The following is a 19,246-nucleotide window of genomic DNA, read 5'->3' as shown; positions in this document are numbered from 1 at the left end:
ATGAATGTGTATTGGCCAGCACCGCAGCTCACTAGGCTAATACTCCACCTGCGGCGCCAGCACCCTGGGTTCTAGACCCAGTTGGGGCGCTGGATTCTGTCCCGGTTGCCCCTCTTCCAGTCCAGCTTCTGCTGTGGCCCAGGAGTGCAGTGGAGGATGGCCCAAGTGCGTGGGCCCTGCACCCACATGGGAGACCAGGAGAAGCACCTGGCTCCTGGCTTTGGATCAGCGCAGTGCGCTGGCCGCAACATACCAGCTGTAGCGGTCACTTAGGGGGTGAACCAACGGAAAAAGGAAGACCTTTCTCTCTGTCTCTCTCTCTCTCTCTCTCTCTCTCTCACTGTCTAACTCTGCCTGTCAAAAAAATAAAAAGAAAAAGAAAAAAAAAGAATGTGTATTGATCCATGCCTGGCCTTGTTCCAGCCAAAATTTAAGATGGCTTGCAAGATTATGTAAAATCCAACAAGAAAGCAGAAATTGACAAGGAGAGTAAGAAGAAAGCAAACCAGGGTGTTGGGGCTGGCACTGTGCGGCTTAAGTCAGCATCCCGTATGAGCGCTAGTTCTACCCATGCTGCTCCACTTCCCATCCAGCTCCCTGCTAATGCACCTAGGATAGCAGCAGAGGATGGCCCAAGTGCTTGGTTTCCTGCACTTACGTAGGAGACCCCGATCGAGTTCTGGGCTCTTGGCTTTGGTCTGGCCCCACCCTGGTCTTTGCAGCCATTTGAGGAGTAAACCAGTAGATGGAAGATGTTTCCCTCTCTCTCTCTGTGCTTCTCTCTCTCTCTCTCTTTTTTTTTTTTTTTTTTTTTTTTTTGACAGGCAGAGTGGACAGTGAGAGAGACAGACAGAGAGAAAGGTTCTCCTTTTGTCGTTGGTTCACCCTCCAATGGCCGCCACGGCCAGTGCGCTGCGGCCGGCGCACCGCGCTGATCCGGTGGCAGGAGCCAGGTACTTATCCTGGTCTCCCATGGGGTGCAGGGCCCAAGTACTTGGGCCATCCTCCCCTGCACTCCCGGGCCACAGCAGAGAGCTGGCCTGGAAGAGGGGCAACCGGGACAGAATCCGGCGCCCCGACCGGGACTAGAACCCGGTGTGCCGGCGCCGCAAGGCGGAGGATTAGCCTATTGAGCCGCGGCGCCGGCCATCTGTGCTTCTCTTTCTCTCTCTAACTCAAACAAATACATTTTTTTAAAGGTTTAAAAATTAGCAGGGAGCTGGATCAGAAATGGAGCAGCCAGGACACAAGCGGGCACCCATATGGGATATTGGCATTGCAGGTAATGACTGAACCCGTTACACAGTAATGTCACCTGCAAATAAATAATTAAAAAAAAAAAAAAAACTAGGGGATTGACAAGGAGTTAACTCAGGAGATTCAGTTACAAAGCTCACTTTTCTGGATACCCTCATTCCTTGAGAGACCACAGAACACGGTAACTCCTTCTTTAATCATCTTTTTTTTTTTTTTTTTTTTTTTTTTTGAAATCTAGAGAAAGGTCAGGGTTTATTTTCTGAAGGTAAAAATCAAGTTGAGGGGTAGCCATTGTGGCACAGAGGATTATGCCCCCATTTGGGATGCCTGCATCCTGTATTGGAATGTGAGTTTGAGTCCTGGCTCCTCTGCTTCTGATCCAGCTTCCTGCTAACGTGCCTGGGAGGTGGCAGGTGTTGGCTCCAGTGCTTGGGCCCCTGTCATCCATATGAGAGACCTGGATGGAGTTCCTGGCTCCAGTAAACTAGTAAGTGGAAAACTTTTCTTTCCTTTCTTTCTTTCTTTCTTTCTTTCTTTCTTTCTCTCTCTCTCTCTCTCTCTGCCTTTCAAGTAATGAAAATAAACATTAAAAATATTGAAATTAGAAAAAAGAAAATATTGGTTTAAACCAGGTAAAATATAATAATAATAAACCTATATAAACATGCTTTTAGTAATCTAAATATATTTAATTTTATTAATTTATTTCAGTAAAATAATTATTACAGTGAAAAAAGCATTTTATGTTAATGAGAAGTAGTCTCATATTACATTAGCCAATGGTCAAAGATCTTTTCAATACACTTTTTGCAAATCAATATTAATGTTGAAAGAGAAAAACAAAGAATGTGTAAGTTTGGTTAAACCCTCTATGCAAATATAATTTCATGTCCCATAAAAAAGCACCAATTTTTCTAGAGTCCTGGTTTTTAGAGGCTCTAGAAACACTGAGTATTTTCTATTCATATGGGGCCTACATTTAGGGAAAGTTTCTTCTGATGGGCATTTCTACTACAGAATCCCTGCTTAAAGGCAACAGTTTGGTGGGGAGGGGCATTGTTGTGCAGAGGGTTAAGCTGCCATTTGTAATGCCATTATCCCATATTGCAGTGCCAGTTCAAATCCCGGCTGCTCTGCTTCCTGTTCAGCTTCCTGCCAATGAGCCCAGGAAAGCAGCCAATGGTGGCCCAAGTACTTGGGTGCCTGACACACATGTGGGAGACCCAGATGGAGTTCCAGCTTCCGGTTTGACCTGGTCCAGCCCCAGCCACTGAGGCGTTTTGAGGAGTGAGCCAGTAGGTGGAAGATTGATCTCTCTCTCTCTCTCTCTCTCTCTCTCTCTTTCTCTTTCTGTCTCTCCCTCTCTCTGTTACTCTGCCTTAATCTTAAAAGGGAAAAAGTTTGGGTCTCAAAGTCAGACAAATATATGGATTTGAGGCAGAGTTGCTCTGTGATATTTATTTATTTATAAACAAATAAAATTATTTTTCTGCTCGTTTGCATTTTATTTGAGAGACAGAGTCAGACAGAGAAAGATCTTCTATCCACTGCTCACTCCTGAAATGGTCTCAAGAACCAGGGATAGGCTATGCTCATGTCAGGAACCTGGAAGTCCATCCTGGTCCCACAAGTAGGTGGCTGGATCCAAGCATCTGAGCTATTAACCACTGTCTTCCACGGTGCACATTAACAGGAAGCTGGATCTGTGTGGAGAAACGGGCACTTGAACCAGGAATTCTAATCCGTGATGCTGATGGCCCAAGATTGCCAAGCAGTGTCTTAACCACAGGGCCACTTGCCCAGGGCAGGTTACTTGATACTTTCCCAACTTAAGCTTCCAATCTGTGCATGGAACGGGTTGTGTGGAAGACTGACTATTCCACATTAAGTACTTAGCTCAATAGCTGATGCCAAGTGAACTCTAATAAATGACGCTTGTTATGGTAGTGACAGTGACTCAAACAGACATTTCACATCAGTGACACAAGTCTCTGTTTCAGCAGTGCCTTGTTAAAGGTTTCTGGCCTCATTTTCCCACTAATATTTTTTTCTTTACCTTTATTGTGGTGAATGTATTCTGAATGTTCTTTTATGGTATTGATGTGGAAACTGGTTTCATTGCCAGTATTATTTTCTTGGTGATTGTTTTCCAAAATGTATAAGCCAGTGATTTTTTTTTCACATAGATTTATGTGGAAAATTGTACTTTGTAGCCACCTTGGTTTTTTTCTTGTGTTCTTTGTTCGGCTTCAGATAGAATGCAATTAATCATGTGAAAATATGTTCAGAGTCTCATCTGACTAGCTCCAGCTCCATCATGTGTCTAGAATGAGTTTTACAGTTTCAAAAAGTTGCTTCCGCTTCATTGCTGCTATGACCTTGGTTGGAAGAAATATATCTGCTATTCTTCTTTTCAAGATTATTTTATTTATTTTTTTGAAAGGCAGAGTTACACGGAGAGAGAGAAAGACAGAGACAGAGAGAGAACTTCCATTTGCTGATTCACTTCCCAAATGTCCACAAAAGCCAGGACCAGGCCAGCCCAAAACCCTAAGCCTGGAACTCCATCCGGGTCTTCCACGTGGATGACAGGAGCCCACGCACTTGGGCCTTCATTCACTGCCTCCCAGGTTGAATTGGCTAGAAGCTAGATTGAAAGTGAAGCAGCAAGGATTCAAACCAAGCACTCCAATATGGGATGCAGATGTCCCAAGTGGCAACCTACGTGGCTGTGCCACAATGCCCATACCTGATAATATATTTCTGAGTCTTACCCAAAATAGGTACAAATCATGAAGATTCATCATAAAAGGTGAAGATTTTTAAAAATGCAATTTAGCCAAATGTCTCAGGTTATCCTATAAATGATCATTTGAATTCGGCCTTCTGGGGAATGAAGGAGGGCTGCAGTTCCCAAATTCACTGGGACAGAGGCGTAAACCAGGACTCTCCCGGGTGCACCAGGACTTACAGTCCCTGCAACCCAAACTGACAACACACCTAGGGTGGGGATGGTGTGGGCAGGCCTTGGAGAAACGCTACATGAAATTATAGGCTATGTCACATGGTCACAAAGTACATTCCGTGCTCAGACTGTGAACCTATACGTTCTGTCTTAAGAATCCAAGCTGTCTGTTCCCTTAAAGCATCAGGTTCGGTCCCAATGTAGACCCCTCAAGAAAAACCAAGGATAGGGACAGAGACTCAAAGAAGTATAACCAAGAGCTATAGCTCTGACCGTTTTGGGAGTTGCGGCATCTTTGAGCATTTGATAAAAGCCCTTGATTGTCTCTGGGGGAAAAAGGCGCAGACACAACAGCCGCCATGGCTTGGAAAGCAATTGAGGGGACCATGACCCACCTAACTTCCCAGGGGCTCCTGGTCTGAACCCTTGGCCCAGACCACGTGGTACGGGTGAAGGGACAAAGAATTCCACATGTGTTGGCCACCTTTATACACATTTCACTGTATGTGCACATGTATCTATTTTAGAGATAAGGAAGCTAAAGCTCAGAGAAATGAAGACCCCACAGTCGGTTAAGAGCAGAGCCAGATTGCGGTGGGCATTTGCCACACCGGTTAGGACACCACTGGGGATACCCACATCCCATATCAGAGTAGCTGGGCTGGAGTCCTAGTCCTACTTTCAATGCCAGCTTCCTGCTAATGTGTGCCCTAGGAGGCAGCTGGTGATGGCTCCAGTGGTTGGATCTCACCACCCAGGAGACAGACTTGGATTGCGTTCTCTGCTTTGGCTGCAGACAGGCCCAGCCTTGGCTGCTATAGGGATCTGGAGAGTGAAACAGCAGATGGCAGCTTGCTGTCTGTCTCTCTGCCTTAAAAAAAAAAAAAAAAGAAGAAGAAAGAGAGAGAGAGGGAGAGAGAGAGAGGAAGGAAGGAAGGAAGGAAGGAAGGAAGGAAGGAAGGAAGGAAAGAAGGGAAAGAAAGAAAGAAAGAAAGGAAGGAAGAAAGAAAGGAAGGAAGGAAGGAAGGAAGGAAGGAAGGAAGGAAGGAAGGAAGGAAGAAAGAAAGAAAGAAAGAAAGAAAGAAAGAAAGAAAGAAAGAAAGAAAGAAAGAAAGAAAGAAAGAAAATGCCGAACTTCTAATTCAGGTTTATATGCCACTAAATCTCTTAATGTAAGCTCTGCTTAGACACACACAAGCCCTGCCTGCTTGGGGTCAGCACAGCAGGTTGATGCCTGCTTCCCATATGAGTATTAGTTCAAGTCCCAGCTGCTCCACTTCTGATCCAGCTCCCTGCTAATGCACCTGTGGAAGCAGGGGAAATGGCCCAAGTGCTTGGGCCCCTGTCACACATGTGGGAGACCCAGATGAGATCCAGGCTCTTGGCTTCTCGGCCTTCCTCAACTCTGACCATTGCAGCCATCTGGGGGTGAACAAGCAGACAGAAGATCTCTGTCTTTCTCCGTCTCCTACTCTCTATGCAACTTTGCCTTTCAAATAAATACATATAAATCTTCGTTAAAAAAAAAGTCCTGCCTAACCAGAGTTGGGGAGTAGCACTTGAAGCTGAAAAGAGATTATTGGGGGCAAATAAACCATTTTTTTTTGACAGGCAGAGTGGACAGTGAGAGAGAGAGACAGAGAGAAAGGTCTTCCTTTGCCGTTGGTTCACCCCCCAAATGGCCGCTACGGCTGGCGCACCGTGCTGATCCGAAGCCGGGAGCCAGGTGCTTCTCCTGGTCTCCCATGGGGTGCAGGGCCCAAGCACTTGGGCCATCCTCCACTGCACTCCCTGGCCACAGCAGAGAGCTGGACAGGAAGAGGGGCAACTGGGACAGAATCCGGCGCCCCAACCGGACTAGAACCCGGTGTGCTGGCGCTGCAGGCAGAGGATTAGCCTATTGAGCCACAGTGCTGGCCAAATAAACCATTTTAAAAAATAGTTTTAAAAAAACTCAAATGATGATACAATTGATAAATAGTGTCAAGGTAGTTTTTGGCAAATGCAAGGGTGATTGATTAGGGCTAGTGCTGTGCAGAGTATGCTAAGCCTCTGTCTGTGGTGCTGCATCACTTATGGGTGCTGATTCCTGTCCTGGCTGCTCCACTTCCTATTCAGCTCTCTGCTATGGCCTGGGAAAGCAGAAGGTGGCCCAACTGCTTGGGCCCCTGTACCCGCGTGGGAGTCCTGGAAGGAGCTACTCGCTCCTGGCTTCCGATCGGCCCAGCTCTGACCATTACGGCCATTTGAGGAGTGAACCAGTGGATGGAAGACCTTTCTGTCTCTCCCTCTCTCTATCCATAACTCTGCCTCTCAAATAAATAAATAAAATCTTTAAAAAAAAGAAGATAATCATTGGGTTATTAAATAGATTTTCAGTGTTTCATTACATCTTTGGATTAAATTTGAGCAAAGCAACAATGTCTTTGCCTGTATATCTTGAAGCCTTTGTCAATCCAACTGTTAATCATCGTTGACCTTGTCTGGCAGATGTGTTAGGCATTGTGTCATTTCCAACACAAGTAAAATTTCTTGTGTACTACCAGTAAGCCACTTACTACTAGTAAAACTCAAATTTCTCTTTTGGCAACCAACATTTCTCTTTTGATAATGTAAAATAGATTCTAAAACACTGATAGTGTTAAATTTTTAAAATTATTTATTTATATTTACTTGAAAGGCAGAATGAAAGCAGAGAAACAGAGAGAGAGAGAGATCTCCCATCTTCTGCTTTACTTCTGAAATCCCTGAGTTAGGCCAAAGGCAGAAGCCCAGAATTCTATCTGGGTTTCCTGCCACAGAGGCAGGAGCGGAGCCAGGAGCTTCTTTTGGGTCTCCCACATGTGGATGCAAGGGCCAAGCACTTGGGCCATCTTCCACTGCCTTCCTGGGTGCATTAGCAAGGAGATTGATGGGAAGTGGAGCAGCCTGGACTTCACCGGGTGCCCCTATGGGACGCTGGCTCTGAAGGCCGAGGCTTAGCCTTCTATACCGCAGCCCCGACCCCACACCCACTGCCAATTACTCCCATCTTCCCTCCTGCAAGTTCCTGGAAAACCACTAATCTACTTTTTGTCTACACATACTGCCCTACTCTCCACTGCACACGAACGTAATTACACGGCAGGCGGTGCTTTGCGCCTGGCTCCTTTCCCTCCAATGTTAGCAGGGTTTGTCCGTTGCTGCGCTTCACCCTGCTGAAGGCTGAGTGACATTTTTCTGCACGGGCTGCCCTGCCCTGCCCTGCCCTCCCAACTTTCTAGGCATGATGATGTTTAACACCCTGCCAAGTCTGCCATCCTGTCGTCAGGCCGAGGACTACAAGGGATTAAATAAACCATCGTTAAGTCATCATTTGCTCCCTCGTTTTTTCTATGCCCTGGAGTTTTCAAATCTTATCTTCCACAGATTTCAGGGCAGCCTAGTGGTGATCCATCGGGTCTCCCTCCTCAGCCCCCCAGGTAGTGAACTCTCCCTCCCTACCATTATTTCAGGGGTTCTGCTCTGTCCCCACCCCCACCTTCTCCTGGCCCACCTGGTTTCCTGTAACCTGACACTCCGGAATAACGCACTCGGGCAGCCCTGATTGCTTTGAGCAGATACGCATTCCTGGAGGTTGGGTACGGTTTCTTCCCACCTATCTCCTCCTGGTCCCTCTGCTAGGTGCGTGGGCAACTTCTCCCCCCAAAACGCCTTCCTTTGTGTTCCGAGGAATTTCAGGTACAAGGCGGGGTGAGGGCGGGGGTGATTATTTTTGACTTTCCTCACAACCCAGACGTAGGAAAGAAAAAGGATTTCCTTTGGGCTGCTGCCATGAGTCTGATCCTTTATGTTGATAAAATATTTCCTTCTTGAAAAAAAAAGTCTAGGACAATCACGCCACTTCAGCTCGGACGCTAACTGTAACTTTCAAAAAAAGACAATTTTTTTTTTTAAACAAGAAAGAAACTTAAAAAGGAATAAGAGGGGTTTGCTTCTTTTTCACAGAGGGTTTCCTTTCCAACAGTCCCGGGCTTGCCACCAGGAGCGAGCCGGGTCCGCAGCGTTCCTGGGAGGCTGGCGCGGCCGGCGGACTACAGGATCCAGAGGGCCTTGGAAACCGCAGCAGCCGCACGCTCGTTGGCTACCGCCGGTTCCCTGAGGAGTGACGCGGCCAAAACAAAGCCTGATTGGCCGGGTCTGGGCTGAATTCTCCATTTATGGACAGATCGCCCGGCCCGAGCCGAGCCTCAGCCTGAGGAGTACGGATTAAGTGCTGGAAGAAAGAGGAGCGAGGCCGGGCAGCTGGGCAGCCGCGCCGAGCGCAACCGACTCCGTCAGGCGAGCGGCCGCCGCCGGGTCCCAGGGGACCCCAGCCCTCTCCGCAGTATGCGCCCCGCCTGCTAGGGCGCCCCCGTCTCGCCCTCACCTAGCGCCGCCGATCCCGCCTGGATGCAGTCCCCGCTAGGTTCCCATTGGCTCCTGTGAGTGCTTGGGTGTCGGGAGCCTGGTTTTGGCGACGGGAACCAACTTTTGAAGTTCGCCCAGGAGCCTGCGTTCCAGCCTCAAGCTCCCGGGCACCCGAACCGGCGGAGGCGCAACCGCGACGCGAGTCACCATGGTGAGTTGACCGCGCTGCGTCCCCGGGGCGCCCGGCTCTGGCACGGGGCAGAAAGCCCCGGAGCGCGGCACCCACCTTGGGCGCGCTGCCCGGGCCCCGGGCGGAGAAGGTGGACGCGGGAGCCGGCACGTCGCGGACTCTCTGTCTGTCTGCTGCTGCTTTCCGAAACCCGGGAGTGAAAGCGAGGGGCCAAGGAAAACTTTTCCTTCAAGTCGCTTTCTGCGTCGCGCAACTTTTCTGTGGCCGGCTTTGCTATGGCTGCCAGCCGTCGGCAGCCCGAGCGTGGGCACATCTGGTTGCAGAGGCACGGATCCCCTCCTGCCTGCCGGGAAGGTGGGGTCCTGGCCGGCCGCCGCGAAGTTCGCGTCCCCTCCCGGCGGCGGGCACCGTCGCGGGCTGCCTCCCCGGCGGGGGCGGCCCGGCTGCGCCCGCAGCTGTCCCGCCTGGCACCGGCCCGGCGGCGGGGGCGGCCCCGGCCGGCCTGGGCGAGGGAGCGGCGCGGCCGCACAAAGGCGGGCGGGGGCGCCAGGTAGCGCGATCACCTGGCGGTGGCCAGGCTGCTGAGAGAGAAAGTGACCCGGGCGCAGCCAGGAGCCACGCGGGCCTTGGGATCCGTGGGGGGCGCGGGCGGCCGAGTAAGCACGTCGGGTAGTGGGGGGACCCCACCCCGTCCCAAGTGCGAGGTGGCCGGGAACGTCCGGGGGTGTGGTGAGCGGCTCGCACCGGGAGGAGCCCTCTCGAGTCCGGAACGGGATTATTCTGTCCTCCTTGGCGTTCGGGCGTCTGTGGCATTGGCTGCTGCTTTCGCCGCCTCGCCGGTGACTTTTTCTAAGCTTTGCCCTCCCTTGCCGCCGGGTAACTCTCGCCACCTCCCCCGGGTGTTGGTGCGTTGGGTGTTGGTGTGGTGCACTTTTCTGTCCGAGGCACAAAAAGCAAGGTCTCTGGGGGAGATGGGCAATCCACCAGAAATAAAAAAGTGCCGCTTCCAGGCGGTCCCGCACTTGCTTCGTTTCTGACATTTCTGACGATCCTGATTAGGTGGGTGAACTGGTCCTCTTCTGCTCTGCTGTTGTTTGATGCCCGTGAACGTGAGTTTGCTAAGTCAGAGCAGAGCGCTCGTTTTAAAAATCTGAATCCTGAGGGATCCACGCAGCTCACCAGGGCAACGCTTGACCCTGCTGGTGCAAAAGGATGATTAAAAGCCAAAAGAGAAACCTTTAAAAGGCACCCTTGACCAACACTTTTTCTTTGTACCTAGTCCAAAATTGGGTCATCTTGGCCCCAATCTAAGAGAGAGAGTTGATCTGTGAGTGCATTTCCTTTTGCAGTTTCAAGACTTCACAAGCCCATCTGCTGCACATTATTAGGGCGCCCCTAAAGAAAACCATTTAAGGGTGTTTGGGTCTGGGTGGAGCTACCTAGTCGTGGGGCATCAGGCCCCTCGAGTTTAAGCAGGCTGATAGCCCTGCAACTTTAGAATCGCTGTAATTATTTTCCATGGTTCAATATTTCTAAAAAAAAAAAAAAGAAAAGAAAAATCAATGTGCTTATGTCATGAGCTTCAAGGATCTTACTGAATTTAACTCCCTAAGTGGTGCCTTGAGAAAATTAACTTTCCCTCCAGAAGCTCATTTTTTATTTTTCTGGCTTATGGGTTGCGGGGGAACCTCAGAAACTCCATTCTGGGTTTGGCTCCGCTTCTAGCGCAGTAGACGGTTGGTCAGGTGGATGCTGAGGAGGCGTGTGCAAAGGTAGAGAGAGGACAGGGTGTGATCACCTGTCGCTGGGCCACCTGCCCTCAGCAGAAATGGGTGTGTTGTGGGCTGCCAAGGGACTATCTGTGCATCAGATACGGTGGCTGAGGCCACAACTCCCTGACAGAAAAGTTGAACCAGCTGGGCGGTCCTGAAATGGGAGAGTTTCCACTGATAGGGCTACTGGATCCAGAGTGATTTGCCCAAAAGTGAATGAATCATTTCTTCCCTGGCTTGAAACAGTGGAGTCTGTTTGTTAGATGTGTGACACTGCCTTAGAACAGGGCAGCAGCGTTTAAAATAACTGAGACCCCAGTTATAATAGTTAATGTTCGTGACAGAATCTGTCAGGCCCAATGAGGCTTCCTTCTACCTCTGTCTGGGCCTGCCCAGTGGCATCCCTGTTCCTGCTTGGAACAGGAAGGGAAGGGACATTATTGTCAGGGGGTGTGGCTGAGAATTAGCACCAAAGGCCCTTGGCAGAGCGGCAGGAAGAGCACCTGTTGTGTGTGTGTGCGCGCACGCGCGTGTGCACGCATGCCTGCAGCAGGAGGGCGTCTTTTGGAAAGCCTAGTAACACATTAGCAAGGCTCTTCACCTGTGCCCAAGGCCTTCCCAAGGCTTTTTCAGTTGTGACTCACAGGAAGGCTGTCATTTTCTGACTCACGAACACCAAACACAGCTCGTAGTTCACCTCATACCTTCCTCCTGAAAGCTGAACTTTGGGACACTTGTCCATCTTGGGAAAACAACCATACCACCAGGCAGAAGTTAGTTGCATCATTTCTTTAGGAGATGAAGAAGTAAAACACATTTTTTTCTGTATATCTTCAGAATTTAGTGAATATTTTTTAGCAGTGTACAAAGATCTCCTATGACATTCATGAATAGTAATTTGAGGTTTCTTTTGTAGAATCTGGCTTTATCAGAATCTGCAAAGAAGTTCTGCTTTTGTGACCATGGCCAGTTTGGACTGTCTGATGGACTGAAACCCATGCCAGTAGCTCTGCTATATACCGTGGGTCCAGAAATTATGATTCATACGTGAATTAAATATGCAAACATACTTGAATAGGGGCAGGTATAGTGGTGCAGTGGGTTAAACCCCGACTTGGGATGCCCTCATTCCACATTTGAGTTTCAGTTCAGGTCCCAGCTCCTCCACTTCTGATCCAGCTTCCTGCTAACACCTGTAAAAGCAGCAGATGATGCCACCCATGTGGGAGACCTGGATGGAGTTCCTGGCTCCTGGCTTTGGCCTGGCCCAGCCCTGGCTGTTGCAGCCATTTTGGGGCATGAACCATGGATGGAAGACCTCTCTCTCTGCCTCTCAAATAAATAAATCTTAAAGAAATAAGAAATATTTGAATAAATCTGAATTGGCCATTACTTCAGAAAATGCACAAGATATGTTTCCTTTTCCTTACTTGAGTGAATTGCAAATGTTGCACATAAATATACACAGGAATAGACTTGAGAACTTAGAAATCTGATGGAGAGCTGACTGTTAAGTAGGTAAGTTCCTTTGCTAAAGGCATGGCATATATTTAGAAGGTCTGGAATTATTTCCAGTTTGCTTTTGGGGAAGGTAGTCTTGTTCCTTCCCAATGACTAGTTTATTAGATTGCAAGAAGATTCCTGGCCAAAACAACATCATGCAACCCAACAGAACTGGAAAGGAATGGAAAAAGCACAGAAATTCTGGAGGCAGGGGATTAGAGAAAGATCAGCAGTCCCGGATGGAAGAATCAGGGCAGGTGTGGGTGGGCCCTGCTAGTGGGCAGTACTTGGGTCAGTCCAGGGCTGCGTTCTTTTTGGGGAGAAGCCCAGTAGGAGCAGATGGAAAGGGATGTGGGAAGCAGATAGTTGCAGAAGCCAAAAGCCACCTCCTGCACTGTTTGCTGGGAGCAATGGCTTCACCAGCGGTGACTGGAATGCCTGTGGAGGCCAGAGTATGGTTTGATGGGGCCGAGTGAATAAAGCACACATGCTCCGTGTGAAGAGGCGCCACGCCTCGCACCGAGGCCATGGTCACATCCACCATATTACCAAAGTATCTTATTTTTCAGTAGAAACTGGATATACAGATTTTCATGCCAGATCTCACATTATCTTAGAAGTGTTCTCATCATCCCTGAGGGGCCACACACACACAGACACACACACACACCCCTCTGTGTGCAGCTGTTATTGCGAATCTTACTGTGGCGCCCTCGCCGCCACAGAGCTTCCTCCCATTCACTCAGCCGCAGGACTCCCTCCATTTCAGCCGCATCCCCAGGAATGAAGTTAGATGGTTGCCGACACATCCACACCTTCCCACCGTGTCTTCCCAGAGAGAGGTCATTGCCTGGTGATTTTGGCCCACGGGTTCTCTAAAGTATTGAACTAGGGAACATCTGCATGTAGCCACTACTCCTTGCAGCTATGTGAATACCACTGGAGATGGCGCCATGAGCGGTGAGGCTGCAGACTGAACTCGGTCTTAGCCTCAGTCCCCTCCTCCAGGGAGAAAATGCCCTGGCTCCGAGTGTTGCACCATGGACTATTGCACGGTACTCCCTTCACAGTTGCATCTCATGAATGCGAGTCTGTTTGAGGAGTTATCCCTTAGGGCTAGACAGTGAGCAGCATCGAGCACTGTTATGACTTGGAATATGACTGTTTGCTCCTGTCCTGGGCTCCTGTGAGCCTCAGTGAAAGAAAGCACATGTAGTACTTTGCATATCTTGATAAGAACTTATGAAAGCTCTTTTCATCAGCTTTGAAAGCAGAAATATTTGAAACCTGAGTACACGTGCAAGATATTAGGAGCTTTGTGGTGGGCTATTATAGGAATTATGTACACTCAGGCTTTTCCAAGTTTGAATCATCTACTGTTGTTTTTTTTTTTTTTTTTAACAAAGATGCAACAATGTGTGCTTTTACCATTATGTGATTAAAAATAAGTTTCTGACTGGATTTTTAATATTTATGTTTTTTATTACCTTGCTTGGACTTGATATTTATAGAGAAAATAAGGGGCTAAAAGTTAAATGCCAAAGGAATTAAAAATAAACATCTCAGCCTTGTAAGCACATTCTGTAATAGTGGTAAACAAATATGTTTTGAATCTCAACTTCAGAGTTTATGTTGGCAGAGATAAAGGGTTTTGGGCATCCTAGCAAAATATTTTTTTACATATCTTTTTGACAGCCACACTTGAGAGAAGCAGAACTGTAAGAGTTGTCCCTAAGATAATAATATTGACTTTCACAAGCCATAAAGCTTACACTGTACGTGGGATCAGACTTGGTTTTTCCTTGAGTTGCTATCATCAGAACAATGTCATTACCCTTGTTCAGTGCACTTAGGAATAATTGTTTATGAGCTCCTTTATGGCCTAAAGCACTAGTGCCCAGCCTGGTCACTCATCAAACTCACCAGACTTTGTACCAGGTTCCTTTCAGTTGTTTCTGGAAGTTACACTGCCTCAAAAGGGCAAAAATTAGCCTCACTGAAGATATACAACCCTATGTCCAGCAAGTTGTGCCCTGATGCGGTCCAAACCCTCCTGGCTGTCCAGAGCTGCGATGTGTTTGCTTAAAATTCATTCATGCACCTTTATAATCATATGCTGCATTGTAGAATACCAACAGAAAGCTTCACAATTCTATCCTATGCCCTTGTTTTTGACTCAATAGAGAAGTCTAAAGAGGTTAAATAATCACCCAGGTCTTGTGGCTATCGGATGGCAGAGTTCACATTTTCTGATCTCCGTCTAATAAGGCTCTTCCCACTAAATGGTGATGGATTAGAGCCTGCTTCCTCAAGTGTCTAGACACGACCCAGTAGTTTTCCTCCTGGGACCCTTCATAATCCTGCTAGGATATGGGAGACTATTATTTATTTTTGATTCATGGCTGTGAAAAACAAATTTAGAAGAAGTTACCTGTAGGGCCATTATACTCTAGCATGATAGTTATTTTTGTCTTTGGGTTTCCTTCCAATGTATGCAAACCCACTTTGTTTTTATATAGTTGTAAATTGAGCAAATATATCATCCAGGCTGTGTATTTTCCACTTGTTCCAGAACTCCTTCCCCTTAATAAGCATATGTATAATATTCTGATGGAGGTATTATAATCCAATATAGTTGGGTACCCAAGTCATAACTATACAAAAACCTTCTCCACAAAGGTGTTCAACCTCATATGTGTGGAATTGGAGCAGCTGGGTAGGCTTAGGATACACAGTCCACACTCCTAGGTCCAGGCCCAAAGCTGTCTACTAGGGCTGGGTGCCCACATGTCCCAGATACTGCCAGGGTCTCAAGGATGTTCCAGAGAGGGCCTTCGGTGCTCTCCGCCATCTGAGCTGAGAGGTGCTCCCTCCAGACTGTCACAGCCCTTACACAATGCAGGTGGGCACTGTTGGGGTCCCTGAGGTGCTGCAGAGCTGGTGAGGGCACAGGAGAGAAGCCACGGCCCTGAGCTGGCGCCCTCACTGGCCCCGCAGGCCTTGAAGGATGCTCGTGCTTTTCCCACGTGGCTCTGGTCAGTGCCAAGGCCTCGGCCTGTCATGAGAATGAAGCTGGACTTGTGGCTCTCGACAGGGGGAAGGATTTGGATGGGGCTCAGTTACTCCCACTGTCTTGTCTGAGAAGTCACACAGCTGGCTCAGGGTGAGACGCTGGTCGTCCCGGGGCCCAGGACTTTGCTGCTGTTTGTGCCTCCTGGGGTAGGAACCACCTGACCTTGCCCCGTGCTGCCATCCAGGTCTGTTGTCTTTACCATGATCAGGCCTGACAGCTGGCACCTGCCGCCATCCCTTCACACTCAGCTCTTCACCTTCCTCTTGGCCCCTGGGGCCCTGTTCAAGATGGCCTCGGGGCTGGACAGGAGGGCCAAGCAGGGTAGGGTCGGATAGGGGGAGCAGCATTGTCCTTTGAAGCTTAGTCTTCCAGCAGTTGGTTTTCTAGCTTCTTCCATGAAGGCCACTGTCTCCCACTCCTCCTCTCTGCCCGCCTTGATTGACAGATGGTGCAGCATGGCCTCCAAGTTCACTCAGGTTCTTGAGCCCCGGTAGGCTCACTAGGGCCTCTTCCTCCGCTTGCTGCCCTTGCTCCAGTTCTCCAATGGCTTCATGGCGTTAAGCTCTTCATCCTCCACCTCCTGAGCCCTCATCTCCTCCTCATCTGGGAGCTTCTTGGCCTGGAAGTGCTGCGTGACTCAGTGCTCTGTGGTGCAGTCTGGGTTTCCAGGGACTACTGCCTAGAGAGTCCTGTGTTCCAGGCAGCAGGTGCACTTGATGTGGAAGCGGAAGATGGGCAGGCCCAGGCTGCCCTCCTTCTGCACTGCCTCATGGCCAGGGTTCACTTCTTCCCCTTGTAGATGTGCCCTCCACATGTCTTCTTGCTCCCGTGGAAGGAGGCCATCCACCACACCTTGGCCTGCCAGTCTCCACAGAGCTGGAGTTTGGGGGTCTTCAATGGCTCAGGGTGGGGCGGGTGGTATTTAACACTTCTCACTCTGACACCTTTGCCTCCGTGTCCCTTCACCGGCTGTAGTGTACTGGTACAGCCCCGTCTTCATGAGTCCCCTTTACTTCCGGTAACATCACTTCCTTCAAACCCCCTCCCCCCGGCTTTAAGATTTATTTATTTATTTTTGAAAGTCAGAGAAGGAGAGACAGAGAACTTCCATCTGTTGGTTCACTCCCCAGATGGCAGCAACATCTAGATGGGCCAGGCTGAAGCCTGAAACCAGAACCAGGAGCGTCTTTCACCTCCCACATAGGTAGCAGGGGCCTAAGTACAATGGCTAACCTCGGTTGCTTTTCCCAGGCCATTAGCAGGGAGCTGGATTGGAAGTGGAGTAGCTGGACTCAAACTGGTGTCCATATGGGATGCTGGTGACACAATCAGCAACTTTACCCACTATGCTGCCATGACGCCTCAATACCAACTCCCTTGAAGCCTTTTTTATTTTCCATCCTTGGCATACATAGCCTGTCTTCTTCCTTGGTTCCTGTCCTATCCCTGCCCATCAAGTTTTGAGTGCTGTTCTCTTTCCTCTGGAATTGCAACCTTAGAAGTACGAAATTGCAACCTTGGTAGTGCGAATTAAAAGTTCTGGTTATTTCTGTATTTGGATAAGGACTGAGGAGGCCCTGGGTCCCCAAGGAGTCAGCAGCAGCTGATTAGCATTTTGCTAGGACTTGACATGGCTGCCAGTCGCCAGGCTCCCTGTGGCTCGTTCTTTTGTTCAGCAGTGTGTGTTACACGTGCATCCTGCATGCTGGGCTCTGGGCTCCTGTGCCCTCTGGACTCCTGGCGGGGGTCGGTGAGGTTTTATTTGCTTTATGTGTAAAAAGGAAGCCACAGCAAATATGGTAATGACAAATAGTATCATTGATTCTAGACAATATGTACATGGATAGTTCTTTGTTATTCTCTATCGTTTTAACATTTTTTTCCACTTAGGAAAAAAAATACCTGCGAACACAGTTCTTCCTATAATTTTAATGAGTTCATAGACCCCTGAAGCCCATATGTTGTCATTCCCAGGAATTGTTGCAAACACTGTCTTAAGATGAATATTAGGGGATATGGTCTGTTTAGATTTATGTCAAGTTATTTTAATGACAGTTGACTTACGATTATATCAACAGTAAGTCCCACTGAGTGTTGTATAAAGAACCATTAGGGTATGTGTCCCAGGATTTTCGATACATCTCAGCCATCTTAACTTGCTCTGTTGTGTCTATACTTTTTGGCGTAACCCATCATTCCCAATCTTGATGGCAATTTTTTCTCATGACTTTGTACACTGGCTGGGCAGTTCCGGTTGGGGCTGGCTCACCTAATGTCTGTGGTTAGCTGGTGGCTTGGCTAGGAACTGATGATCTAGAATGGCCTCACTCACATGTCTGGGAGTTGGCCCCATTTCAGCTGGAGCAATGGCGGTGACTTTGCTATGTAGCTTTTGTCACAACAGGCCTGGCTTGTTTACATATTAGTGGTCACACCACAGAATTCCTAAGACCAGCAAGAGAGTGCAAGCTCCAACCTACAAGCATTTTTTAAACCATTGCTTGCATCATGCTTACTATTATCCCATTGACCAAAGCAAGTCACTTGGCCCAGAGTCGGTGTGGGAAAAGCCAACGCCGGGGCTCGGTCACCGATTCTGATATATACACTGCTCTTCTCCCAAAGCCCATGTACTTAGCACTGCAGATCCTCTGTATTGATGAACAGTCCATCTGATTTTACAATTGCTAGTTTTGTTGAAAAAACGGTAAAAGTGAAGCTCACAAGAAGAAAAATAATTATTTGTCTATTAAAAGGAGCCCTGTGAAAACAGCTAACATTTTAACTTCAGTGCAAACTTAGAGAGAGTGATGCCTTGTACCCAACCAGACTGGTCTGGATGGCATGTTGTACTAAAGGGGAGAACTCAAGCCTTGCAGGGTGGGGACACCACTTCTTGCTGCCTAATTCTGCCTTTTTAAGCAGTGCTGAACTGTCCATTTGGAGAAAGGCATTCCTCACACAGACAAGAACACTTTTTCGCTTCACTGAAAATCACGTCTGTTGGCCATTAAGATGGTGATCATAGGTAACCCTGGGTCAATCCCATATTCTGTGACTCATAGACTCTGCTATCTGTGGGTTCCACAGTAAGATGTGAATTTAGTAGGAATCCTTTAGTTTTAAGTACAGGACTCAAATATCCACTAACCCAGGGTGGGCACTGTGGCTTGACACCAGCCCCAGAGCATTTCATCCTTACACATCTCCATATTACATAGATGTTTTTTGTTTGTTTAGGATTTATTTTATTTATTTGAACGGCAGAGTTACAGAGAGAGGGGGAATACACACACACACACACACACATATATATATATATAAATAGAGAGAGAAAGAGAGAGAGAGAGAGAGATCTTACATTCGCTGGTTCACTCCCCAAATGTGTACAACAGCTGGAGCTGGGCCATGACGAAGCCAGGAGCCAGGAGCTTCATCTGGGTCTTCCATGTAGGTGCAGGGGCTCAAGCACTTGGGCCATCTTCTACTGTTTTTTTTTTTTTTTTTTTAAGATTTTATTTATTTATTTGAGAGTTAGAGTTAAAGACAGTGAGAGGGAAACAGAGAGAAAAGTCTTCCACCCGACGGTTCATTCCCCAAATGGCCGCAGTGGCCATCCAGCTAGAGCTATGCCGATCTGAAGCCAGGAGCCAGGAACTTCCTCCAGATCTCCCATATGGGTGCCCAAGTCCCTGGACCATCTTCCACTGCTTTCCCAGGCCATAGCAGAGAGCTGGATTGGAAGAGGAGCAGCTGGGATTAGAACCAGCGCCCATATGGGATGCCCGCACTGCAGGTGGCAGCTTTATCTGCTATTCCATAGCACCAGCCCCTCTACTGCTTTCACAGGGGCATTAGCAGGGGGCTGGATCAAAAGTGGGGCAGCTAGGAAGCTAGGACTTGAATGAGTGTCCATATGAGATACCAGTGTTATAGGCGACTGTTTAATCTTCTATACCACAACACCTGCCCCAACATTAACTTAAAAAAAAAAAAAGATTTTATTTATTTATTTGGGAGGTAGAGTTACAGACAGAGAGAAAGGTCTTCTATCTGCTGGTTCACTCCCCAAATGGCCACAATTGCCAGAGCTGGGC

The 19,246-nt window shown here is 48.3% G+C and overlaps 1 protein-coding gene across 1 annotated transcript in view; it reads left to right on the top strand.

Annotated features, from left to right (window-relative positions):
- The first annotated feature begins 8,076 nt into the window (after positions 1–8,076).
- Positions 8,077–19,246, top strand: part of MYO1E (myosin IE) — a 226,268-nt gene continuing 215,098 nt past the window's right edge. Inside the window, exon 1 of the mRNA XM_008268949.5 lies at positions 8,077–8,822. Coding sequence (XP_008267171.2) covers positions 8,820–8,822 — 3 coding nt within the window. The 5' untranslated portion in view covers positions 8,077–8,819. The remainder of the gene's footprint in view (positions 8,823–19,246) is intronic.

Source organism: Oryctolagus cuniculus, chromosome 12 (assembly GCF_051225735.1).
Source record: "Oryctolagus cuniculus isolate XC-2025 breed Fujian yellow rabbit chromosome 12, ASM5122573v1, whole genome shotgun sequence".
In the NCBI taxonomy this organism is placed as follows: Eukaryota; Metazoa; Chordata; class Mammalia; order Lagomorpha; family Leporidae; genus Oryctolagus; species Oryctolagus cuniculus.
Note: the sequence above shows the minus strand (reverse complement) of the source record. Positions and strands in the feature narration are given on the sequence as shown.